The 10,510-nt window shown below is 37.5% G+C and overlaps 3 protein-coding genes across 3 annotated transcripts; 1 reads left to right on the plus strand and 2 right to left on the minus strand.

The window, feature by feature from the left end:
- The first annotated feature begins 35 nt into the window (after positions 1–35).
- Positions 36–5,126, plus strand: LOC142981609 (uncharacterized). Its single transcript, XM_076127624.1, has 12 exons — positions 36–160; positions 439–584; positions 670–982; positions 1,333–1,444; positions 1,522–1,609; positions 1,869–2,035; positions 2,199–2,384; positions 2,728–2,907; positions 3,312–3,459; positions 3,789–3,963; positions 4,225–4,373; positions 4,869–5,126. Exons 1-12 carry the CDS (start codon positions 91–93, stop codon positions 5,064–5,066), a joined length of 1,932 nt encoding a protein of 643 aa, XP_075983739.1. The 5' UTR covers positions 36–90; the 3' UTR covers positions 5,067–5,126.
- A 987-nt stretch (positions 5,127–6,113) lies between these two features.
- LOC142981945 (uncharacterized) lies at positions 6,114–7,646 on the minus strand. Its single transcript, XM_076128135.1, has 4 exons — positions 7,499–7,646; positions 7,086–7,204; positions 6,658–6,806; positions 6,114–6,491 (listed from the first exon to the last, which is right to left on the minus strand). The coding sequence occupies exons 1-4, from the start codon at positions 7,611–7,613 to the stop codon at positions 6,269–6,271; spliced, it is 606 nt and encodes a 201-aa protein (XP_075984250.1). The 5' UTR covers positions 7,614–7,646; the 3' UTR covers positions 6,114–6,268.
- A 418-nt stretch (positions 7,647–8,064) lies between these two features.
- On the minus strand, positions 8,065–9,940 carry LOC142981885 (vitamin K-dependent protein C-like). The gene is made up of 6 exons (XM_076128024.1): positions 9,874–9,940; positions 9,421–9,529; positions 9,041–9,204; positions 8,723–8,800; positions 8,560–8,642; positions 8,065–8,202 (listed from the first exon to the last, which is right to left on the minus strand). Exons 1-6 carry the CDS (start codon positions 9,938–9,940, stop codon positions 8,065–8,067), a joined length of 639 nt encoding a protein of 212 aa, XP_075984139.1.
- Positions 9,941–10,510: the final 570 nt, after the last annotated feature.

Here is a 10,510-nt window from a genome sequence, read left to right on the forward strand (position 1 = left end):
ACACATTTTATGCTATTTACTTATTTAGTGACCAACGACGATATCATATGTCGTGTGTAGCAGTAATTACTTCATTAATCAGTTGTCAGAATGATACATCTATTGTATATATTATTTTCTGCTTTCGTTGTTAGTGCCCTTAGTGCCCAAGAATATTCAGGTAAGGTTTAGGTTTCATTAATATTTTATTTTCAAGAATTTATTACACTGTTCTCAGATTTGGTTGATAAGACTTCCGATATCCATGCCATATGTTCAGCTCGCTTCTCGCTGTTGAGTTGAGAAATTCTCCTCAGTAGGTAACACCCATTACAGTAACAGTTACCCGATGTCGTCCGACCATCTACTGGGGGGTCTACGGTCTACTATCTGCAATCCAAGCTCTTAATATGGAAGTAGATTAGAATTTTATAGTTACTTATATAACTTTATTTTCAGAAAATGAAGGTCTTCAACGCCTGCCTCAGCATTTGAAATTGGACGACTATCACAGATGTCTGTCGCGGCGCGACGGTCTATACTGCTACGGCGGATTTGAACTCACACCTACCCAATACCCAAATCCAACTTATGATTACATGAAGGTAGGTAGATTCTTATTAAATCTACTTAATTTTCTGCATGGAAAAACTTAAAAAAAAAATATAATTTCACATGAATATTTTGTAGGGATATTCTGCTAAGACTGTATTTCACTACAACCGCACGAGCATTTACCGAGGCTACTGCGTAAACACACGCTGCCCTTCCTACACCGGCGACGCTTCGACTCGCTTCAAGCAGTGCGTAAATGACTGGGCACGACCTCTCTCGTTGCGAGCTGATTTATTGCCTTCACCACAGTACTGTAGAACTCACGCTGAGGTCACTCGTCCAATTCCTCTGGACACTCCACAACGAGTGATACTTTACGTCGTTGCTGCAATACTCATACTCAATATCGTTGGGACAATCTATGATCGCTACTGCCATGATTCTTCAAGTAAGATTATGAAAAATACTTTCGCCTCTCTGCCTTTATCGAATGTGGGTTTCCCAATTTCGTGAAGTAATGATATTCAATAGACAATCTCTTGCACTTATATACAATTTTGTATCATGAAGAGTCCAGCTCTAAAAACTAAGATCAAAGTTTGTTCATCAAAGTTCTTTGAAAACAAGGTCTTGATAGATATCAAGACCTTGTTTGTATGTAAATAGCCAGTGGCTAGGTGTTGCTACTTTAACAGATGTTAAAGTAGCAACACCTAGCCACTGGCTATTTACATTTATTTTAATATTTCACAGATTACATATGTGCTATTTATTTATAATACATTATATGTCTTTAAGGTAGCCTTCTTAGATTATGGTCAGTCGGAGCCAATTGGCAGCGTCTGGTCAATGACTATACGGATCAAGGAGAGCCGCGACTGAACGATTTACAACCAGCTCATGGACTTAAGTATAATAATTTCGAATAACTTGTACTTATTATAATCCTGTGTTCTGCTTTAACGCAAGTGATTTAATCAATTTCAGAGCAGTGGTAGTGTTTTTGGGTATAACTGCTCATTGCAATGGTGCCCACATTATGCTGTTAAGTCATTCAGCAGAGAAATTAGAACAGGTAAGTTTGATATCCTACTACCTTGAACAACTGTTGGTAATTGTTTGTAAATACATGTTGAAGCTCATATTTGGGAAGCATGTGACCTCTCAACGATTGGAACTTATCCCACGAAATAGTTTATTAGTTTCCATCATTCCATCTAATTTATAATTTTTCCGATCTTCTGTTTTGTCAGTATGCTTTTCCATTTATTAAAAAAGCAGCGTTACCTTCCCGGTCTATCTATTATTAATTGTCATGATTTTTTTTCATGGAGAACGTGATGACGACATTTGGAATGTTCAGCTTAAATGGCACTAGTGTTGCAACAGGGTTGTTGTCAGTCTCAGCGTTTCTCACCAGCTATAACCTGCTGCTTGTCTCTGAGAAGATACCACTGAGTCTCAAGTTGTTACCATTGTGTCTTTTAAAAAGAATAACCAGGTAAGAACACTTTCCGAGAAATTATTAAGGGTATAGTGTCCTACTAAAAACGGTGGTCATATACGTGTATAAGCTTGTTACAATAATATTTTTGTGCGGCATCTAGAGATATGCTATGAAAGAAATATTTTTTTAATGCCAAAAAAATACGGTTTTGTTGTAGGTTTACTCCAGTTTTTCTCCTAACAGTTGGCTATGCCGCGACTTGGTGGGTTCGAACTGGTGATGGACCTGTATGGAGTCCAATGGTTGGCCATGAAGCAGATATCTGTCGGAAAAAGTTCTGGACACATCTGATATATGCTAACAATCTAGTCCATCCAGAACAAATGTGTGTCGGGACTTCATGGTACGAAATACCTTCATATCGGTCCCCCTAAAATTATTTCTCGTGTTTGTAACTGTTAGTTAACAATACCAAAGATATCTTAACTTAATAAAATATTCGAAATGTAGGGACAGTCATTAAAAACAGTGAAACTTTTGTAAATATTGCTCTGAACTACCAAATAGGTGGTCTGATTTTTTTCCTGCCAGTAATTTTAAAGACGTATGGATAACGCATTTGAGTATATACTCCTTTTAACCATTTTTCTGTCACCTCTATCAATGTTAAAGTAGTCTACCTTGTTATAGTACGGAAATAATGCAGGATAAAGGAGTATCGAGGGTTAATAATCATAATGTTCCAGGACTTTGACAGTGGATATGCAGTTGAGTATTATTGTGTGTTGTTTGACACTGGTGCTGGCGCGGCGTCATCGGGGCGCGCTGCCGGTCCTCGCCGCCATGATTCTCGTCTCCTGCGTCATCAATACCATGCTAGGATACATCTACCAATGGGTGCCTTTGCGAGAAGCTTTTAATATTGAGTAAGTGCTTTATGTCATTATCTATACTAATATTATAAAGCTGAAGAGTTTGGTTGTTTGATTGTTTGTTTGTTATTTGAACGCGCTAATCTCAGGAACTACTGGTCCAATTTGTATTTGAAATCCTTTCAGTGTTAGACAGCCCATTTATCGAGGAAGGCTATAGGTTAAATATCATCACGCTACGATCAATAGGAGCGGAGTACGAGTAAAAAATGTTACTAAAACGGGGAAAATTATGACCCATTCTCTCTTATGTTACGCAAGCGAAGTTGCGCGGGTCAGCTGGTACAATATACGTGTCCAACATAAAGAAATCACTCGAAATACAGTTGTATTAAGTATGTTACACGATTATGTATTTACATATAAGTAAAAAACACTCCATAGTTCGTACTTTGCAGGTCAATTTACGGGAAATTAAACTTTCCATCGTTCTATAACTTCTACATCCAGTGGTGGGGTGGTTTACCTGCAAGCCTTATTGGAGTGTTCATGGCGCATTTGTACTACGAACAGCAGGTTCAAGGAATTAACTTCGCCAAACAAAAGGTAATGATCAGTAGGTACCGCGATTCTCTATCACTAGCGACAACCGGCTACCTATCCAAACTTTTTGTTTGACAATCCCTTCAGCGCCTCTAGCGGGCGTCGTAGTAACTATTTTGGCCGAGCACTTAGTTGTCAAACTCTCGATAGTCGATAGTTCAAATTGTAGAGAATCGTGCTACATTTAAATAAAATAATGATAGTACATTTCCGTCAATTATAGTCAAGGAGCTGCAAATTTTCGTACCATGTCCTTCAAACTCATTAAATTAAATGTGCCTTTCACTATAAAAATTTACCTGCTGTGAATAATCCTTTCTTTTTTTGTCTAGTGGTTAGTGTTCGCAGCAAACATGTCTGTCCCCGTACTGATCGCAGGAATACTTTTACTTAGTTTGGTGGAACAAGGGTTTAGTAGAACTACATCAGCGCTATTCATCGGCTTTGAGAGACCAGTCGTGAGTGCTGCTATGATCTTGGCGTTTTATGCTCAAATTGCTGTAAAAGGTAATTCAGTTCACACACAATAATATTCATTTTTAATTGACCCTTTTGACACGGACGACGTTTCTCCAGACTTTTTTTTGTTATTCTTATTTTCCGGATAAACAAAACACTGAGATGTTACTGATGGTTATCCGATATTCTTAGTAGCGAATACCGGATAACACAATTAAGTAACGTTTAAGTAGAACTGCCAGCACGTTTTGGTCTCCCAGGTAGATCTTAGGGCATCATGTGATTGTGATTCCTTTGTGCATTTTCTAGGGTCATCATACAACTTCTTCAGCTGGCGAGGGTTCCAATTTCTAAGTCGTTTGTCTCTACCACTCGTTATAAACAGCTGGTTGGTACACATGACCATTGCCGCTTCAAGACCTCACCCTGGCATCGGCTTGTATTCTGTTCTTGACATGGTAAGACAACTATAATATTTTTGCGATTTATTTATAAACATATCAATGAGAAAACATAATAATATATGTAGGTATATATATATCTTCGAGGTATACCTTGTACGTATTAACTGTATTTCTAAACATTTCTATTCTTCTAATTTGTATTTAGAAAAAAGGAAATTAGTAGAAAATCTATATGCAAGATACAATTACATTATACCGAGGCAGATACACATTAGGACAACATTTATTTACATTTTGATAATAATTTTGTTGTTTCGCATTTATGAAGGCGGGCAAATTATTTCCTCTTCGGCTTCTAAATAATTTAACGGGCATATTTGTAAACAGTGTTGCTCATTAAAGTTTTTAAACTATCGCGGTTTGTGCACATAATACAGCATTTCTAACAGGTCTTAAACGAGATGAGAGTTTTAAGGTTTATAATAATTTATTTAGCTTCAATTGATTGCTCGTCAATTTTGCATTATGTGTTGCTTATTTTTGTTTCAGTTGGTTGATGGACTAGCCACATATACCCTGACTGTGATGGTCTCAATACCATTGACAGTGTTAGTAGAGCTGCCGGTGCGAAGATCCCTCGATACACTTATCTTTTCCTCTTATATAAAATCATACGCGAGTGACAAGGACAGAGCGAATATCGATACCGCAAGTGTTCATGATAGTGATAAGAAAAAAGCAATGTAATTAATAGACACATTTATTTTATGACTATTTTAATTAACAGAATACATAGTAGTACTTATATGTACGTAGTTAACGTTCTTTGAGCTGCAGCCCTTCCTGTAGCACAAATCGGTGGATATATCCGTTATTGGACAACCTGCTTATACACAAACGATGGTCTAAAAATGAAATCAAGTGCAGAAAATGTGGATCTGTCCTACAATCACAAACATAACTTGCATGTGGCAGACATTATCTAGGTTTATTCTTACCGCTCTCCACTTATACAACGTGTAACGGAAACAACGCGCATCCTCAGACACCCCAACAAGAAAATCCTTTTTCATTCACAATAAATAATTATTAATGCATCAGTATAATAATTTGATTATTGTAGATATTGTTTATGGAACATATTGTTTTTAAAATATCCCGCAAATTCTATGGTCACAATAAACCTACGCACTCACGCACAGGCGCACACGAGTAGTGCTGGCGTACCTACCTAGGTATCTACCTAAACATGACTTAAACGTGATTTATGAAGACAATGTCTACAATTTACTAACTTTCAAGTATCTCTAAATAAAAAAAAATTTTTTTGGAAAGAAGTGGGATGGATTCAGCTACCGATTCTGAACTAACTAATTTCAGGATGTGCGTTAATTATGTTACAGGTTGTATAAAAGCCGCTACTCAAAAACCTAGTTACTCTGCTCTAGGCTATTAATGGCAGTTTATAGATTGTTTCTTTATTATGGGCACGATAATAGCCAACAACATCGTAAGTGATTTGTACTCGCTTAAATTGTGTCAACTGTATCGTATGCCAAGCAATAAAGTTCACTGTGTAGTGTGTGGTTCACTGCAAATCAAGAGCACCCGTACCTTTACCTCTGAATGAATTGAAAACACATTAAAAATACCAATTTACAATGCAAATCCCTTGTTCATTATTACGATATTCGTTTTATCATTTGCATATTTATTGAGGACAAAATTCGATGTACGTTTACTGTAGTTCATTTTATTAAGTCATCATTTTGTAAATCATTAGCTATTTATGGGTACAGAAAAAACATTTATAAAGCATGTTGTTTAATACAAACCCACGCGGTTCAAAATACATAAGACATTAACAAGTGTTTGTGAATCAATACGATGGCGCTCTCTAGGGTAATTCTTGGCTTGGCAGCCGTCAGAATCGTGTCTTTTCATTAATCTTACAAAGACCACCAATGTTTTTTCAAAGGTACAAACCAAATGGTTCTGAACTCATGAGTGGGCCACCATGATGTAGTTGCCTGCGTTTGTCTGAACGGGTCTCGTACTTCCTTCCATGTCATCAATTTGCCGTAAAACGCAACTGTTAGTACAGCCTTGAATGAAAACTGGAAACGTACCTCTATGAATGCAGTCGACTTGTAATATACGAAGCATTCTAACCTGAAAATGAAAACATTAATTATTTTTAGAGCTTTAATTAAGTAACTGTCTTACTGCTAGGCAAGGAACTACCGAAATAAAGGGTTTCCTTCGAGTTCACCCCGCTGGGTAAGTGTAGGTTGGAAAATAATGAAAGAAAGTATTAAGATTTGTAATTGCCACTTACTTTCTTAGATCCCCTGATCTGGGCGCTGGCTGAACTCCTTCCATATCTCTGTGACAATGATGCTCCACCCAAATAGAAGCTTCGGTCTGGCGATTCACATCCAAATCTACTTCCGCGCAAAGAAAATCAGCTGATTCAGATACGATGATCTAGAAATAGATTTTTATATTGAAGATCAAATACAGCTGTAGAATACTTGTTACGAGTATAAAAATTGATTCCGTCTAATACGTTTAGAACAAATCCCTAACCTAACAAGACTAGTAGTTACCTCTAAAAGAACTAGAATTAGTAAGAACTAGAAGTAGAATTGCAGATAAAAATTAAATAAAGGAGCAATTCTTTTACGCTATTCTTCTCGTAACCAACTGGATAACTTTATAAAAATCATTGTTAATCGTGAAAAGCTTCAAAGAGTAGGTACTTACGATATAAAAACCCTGAGCAAAGTTCTTATTGGCACCAATTTCGGTGTAGTCCTTGAACAGCACTTTCCCTCGTATCATTTTCTCACACTGACCGTAGTTCCTCTGTACCGGCGTGAAGGCTGGGATAATATTTATCTTGGTATTTATTCATGTTTAATATGAGGAATTTTTCTGACAGTAATCCACTACGGAATAACCAAATTTTGCTGCACCAGTAGCGTACTGACGCGGAACGCATGCAGTTGGCCACCCAGGGCCGTCTTTTCAGGAGAGTTTAAAAAATAAAAGTCTAGAGCAAAATCAAAGCTCAGCAATAGTAAAATTTTTCGTTTGCGGCCACAGACTTCAGTCTTCAACAGTCTACCTCTACGTCTACTAGAAAACTTAAGTAAGAATTAGAACCTAGTGCTTACCATCGTAAAAGACGAGGGAATGCGTAGAAACTCTTCGAATGGCGATCTTGTTTAAGTCAGAGTAAGCCGCGACGGTGGTCCGCACTATAATGTCGTGGATCCACGGTAGATACATGTGGATGTTCACGAACTTTGTCGGAGCACCGCACCCTGGACCCCTCACACCGAAACCGACCTATTCAAACAATTTACGGACATTTAATACCTTTACAAACTTAATGATGTCCCTGGTAACTATTAGATTTGAAAAAAAAATGTGAAGAAGAGAATAAGCCTGAAAAGAAAAAGAAAATCATTGGACAACTCAAACACGGTCATTCGCTTCCAAACTAAGTATCTTAGAGCTTGTACTATGGTAACCACATAACTGATCAAACTTAACACTTGTACGTACTTCTATAGATCCATTTACAACCAGACTCAGAACAGATACTTGTGCTCATCACACAATTATATGTGTTCCGGGTGGGATTCGAACCGGCCACACTCGGCGCCACACTGCACCAAACATGCAGTTAAAACAGGTTCATATATTTTGATAGAGCTATCTGTTGCACCTATTTTTATTAGCTGCTTACCAGCTGCCAGAATCCCCAGGACTGACGTGTGATTAGAGCAGTACCCGAGTCCCACACGCAGGGCACTGTGGCGTTGGCCGTCACAGCGCACACCGGCGATATTGGGTTCATCTTTTCGTAGTGCAACTGATAAAGAAAATATTGTACCAATTACTTGTACTTATACCACAATATTTTGTCTCTATTAATTTTTTTTTCGTCGTTAAAGTTGTTCAATCCACCCTAAGTCTTGGCTCAACGACTATTAGCTTAGTTGACAACAAGCAGGACCTTCGCTTTAAGTGGTCTCCGAAGCATGGAAACGCTCAGATTCCACCCATCTATCGAATAACCGCGCCAAGCGTTGTTTAAGCAGAAGGTGGATGCAGTTAGCTATGAGCGCCACATTAATTCATTCTTTTTAAACAGATAAGTTTGTGTCGCGTTATTCCGGGACTGCAATTGGACTCTACTGATTTTAAAATATGATTAAAATATTTTTACCTGTGCCTCATAGTAATACTGATCACATTTGTCTCTGCTGACAAAGTTCATTTTATGAACCTCTTTCTGCAATTCACCAGTGACTGAAATGTACAAAAAGATATCAGAGTTGTCGAACCATGCTTCCCATAAAAGTAGGTTGTATCATTTTCAATTTACTCACTATCAGTAAGTTTCACAGAATAAATGTTTTCATATGAGCCTAGCCCTCCTGTGGGTAGACAAATGGGCCTCACGGGCGCTGAAAAGTTAATTCACAGGTTTACATTACGCAGTAAGTTCAAATTATTCGGTTATTTTAACTTATAAAGCTTATCAATGGATAAGAAGATGGCGGGATGACCTGGATGCGTACCTAGGTGGATGGCCGGATACAAAAATCGACCGAAAGGACTGGAAACTCAAGGGAGAGGCCTTGGCTCAGCAGTGGGAAACAGAAACGGGGGAATAAAAAAAAAGCCTATCAAAACATGTTACTTGCCGACATAATCGCTGAAGTCAGCCGCCGCTGGTGGTACCAGATCTAGGAGCGCAATCGAAGCAGTAGTCTTGCCCTTTACATATTCAGGGTGCAGTACATAATCGTGCACTTCCAGGGCAAACTTTTCTGTTGCACTTTTCCATAGTACCAGTTTTGTGTTGTTCCTGCATGTTAGAATTTATTCAGTTATGTATCTGATGGTTTACATATAAAAAATATAAAATAAGCGGATCGAGATCCACGTCAACGACAATTTTTATCACAATGTCTATTATGTATTTAAATATTTGTTTGGAGTTATCTCTTTGATAAATATTTGATCTAGTCCTAATAAGTCCACTTTGTATAATAAATATTAAAAGGCAAAATGTCATAGGTACTGTAGCGTTTGCGGTAAGATTCTGGCGACATCTTCAGCGGCAGCCAGCGCATACGTCGAGTGAATGAGTATAGCTCCTGTGATCGCGAATGCTTGCTTTCCTCCCACATCTAAAAGAAAAAAATAAACATAAGTTAGAAGATTCTTAACACTACTGTTTTTTAATCATTCTGAATTCTGATTATAATATTGGACGCCTTTATCAACGGACCTTAGGAACAAGGCAAAGAAAAATTACTGACAGACGGTACGCGGTGTCACGGTATCGACATTATCGACATATCGGGGAAATGAGCAGCTATAACAAAGAACGTGCAGTATCAACAACTTTTTGAACATTTATTTATTTACTGGTATACCAACAGCAAACATATACAACATTTCTAGGTAACATGCAATAATATACAATTCTGGTATAAATTTTGGTAATTTAACTACAAAATAACAGACTTACGAAAGCTATGTTGCACGACGCCAAGCCACGGGAACCGTCCAATATTCAGCTGAATACCTTCTGGCATTTCTTGTATCGAATCAGCCGAGCATGGCCGATTCTCCCATACGAAACATGTGCAACTATTCACTGGAAACAAAATACCTAGCTGTCTTTAACGTGGGTAAAAAACAACGTAATGTCAAATTGGAATAAAACGTCGAAAAGAAGTGGTCTATAATTTTCATTACTCAGAAGCAAAATACTTATGTATAAAGTACCCAGGGTGAATTTGCTAAATGATACGAAATAAAGCTGTGTCCAAAAAGCTGTGTCCCAAATATCGCGAATCTACCACCTTATAAACTTGCTATTTTGAAAAACTCCTGGTGGGCTAAGATACCTAATTATGTCTATTTAATCTACCACTATACCAAAGAAACTCAGTCTAATAGTATAACAACTTTCATAGTTTGGTTTTTATTAATAAACGTTCGTTATTTCAAAATATGTACTTAACCGGTCATATTATTACAAAGTCGGATATAAGTACATATCTCAAATTATTGAACGAAAAAAATCTTACACTGAATACCCGCGATAAATAAAAAAACACTGATATCAAATTCCATTCTCGTTAACAACAAGTGAACCAGGT

Source organism: Anticarsia gemmatalis, chromosome 20 (genome assembly GCF_050436995.1).
Source record: "Anticarsia gemmatalis isolate Benzon Research Colony breed Stoneville strain chromosome 20, ilAntGemm2 primary, whole genome shotgun sequence".
Taxonomy (NCBI): Eukaryota; Metazoa; Arthropoda; class Insecta; order Lepidoptera; family Erebidae; genus Anticarsia; species Anticarsia gemmatalis.

What these genes read in the sequence shown, in the direction of transcription:
- LOC142981609 (XM_076127624.1), top strand. Translation starts at nt 91, where the DNA reads ATGATACATCTATTGTATATATTATTTTCTGCTTTCGTTGTTAGTGCC. An exon ending in CAACTTATGATTACATGAAG is followed by an intron (nt 585 to 669) that starts GTAGGTAGATTC and finishes AATATTTTGTAG; the next exon opens with GGATATTCTGCTAAGACTGT. An exon ending in ATGTGTGTCGGGACTTCATG is followed by an intron (nt 2,385 to 2,727) that starts GTACGAAATACC and finishes ATAATGTTCCAG; the next exon opens with GACTTTGACAGTGGATATGC.
- LOC142981945 (XM_076128135.1), bottom strand. Translation starts at nt 7,613, where the DNA reads ATGTATCTACCGTGGATCCACGACATTATAGTGCGGACCACCGTCGCG. An exon ending in TTCCCTCGTCTTTTACGATG is followed by an intron (nt 7,205 to 7,498) that starts GTAAGCACTAGG and finishes ATATTATCCCAG; the next exon opens with CCTTCACGCCGGTACAGAGG. An exon ending in AGATCAGGGGATCTAAGAAA is followed by an intron (nt 6,492 to 6,657) that starts GTAAGTGGCAAT and finishes TTTCATTTTCAG; the next exon opens with GTTAGAATGCTTCGTATATT.
- LOC142981885 (XM_076128024.1), bottom strand. Translation starts at nt 9,940, where the DNA reads ATGCCAGAAGGTATTCAGCTGAATATTGGACGGTTCCCGTGGCTTGGC. An exon ending in CGTCGTGCAACATAGCTTTC is followed by an intron (nt 9,530 to 9,873) that starts GTAAGTCTGTTA and finishes TTTTTCTTTTAG; the next exon opens with ATGTGGGAGGAAAGCAAGCA. An exon ending in TTCTGTGAAACTTACTGATA is followed by an intron (nt 8,643 to 8,722) that starts GTGAGTAAATTG and finishes TGTACATTTCAG; the next exon opens with TCACTGGTGAATTGCAGAAA.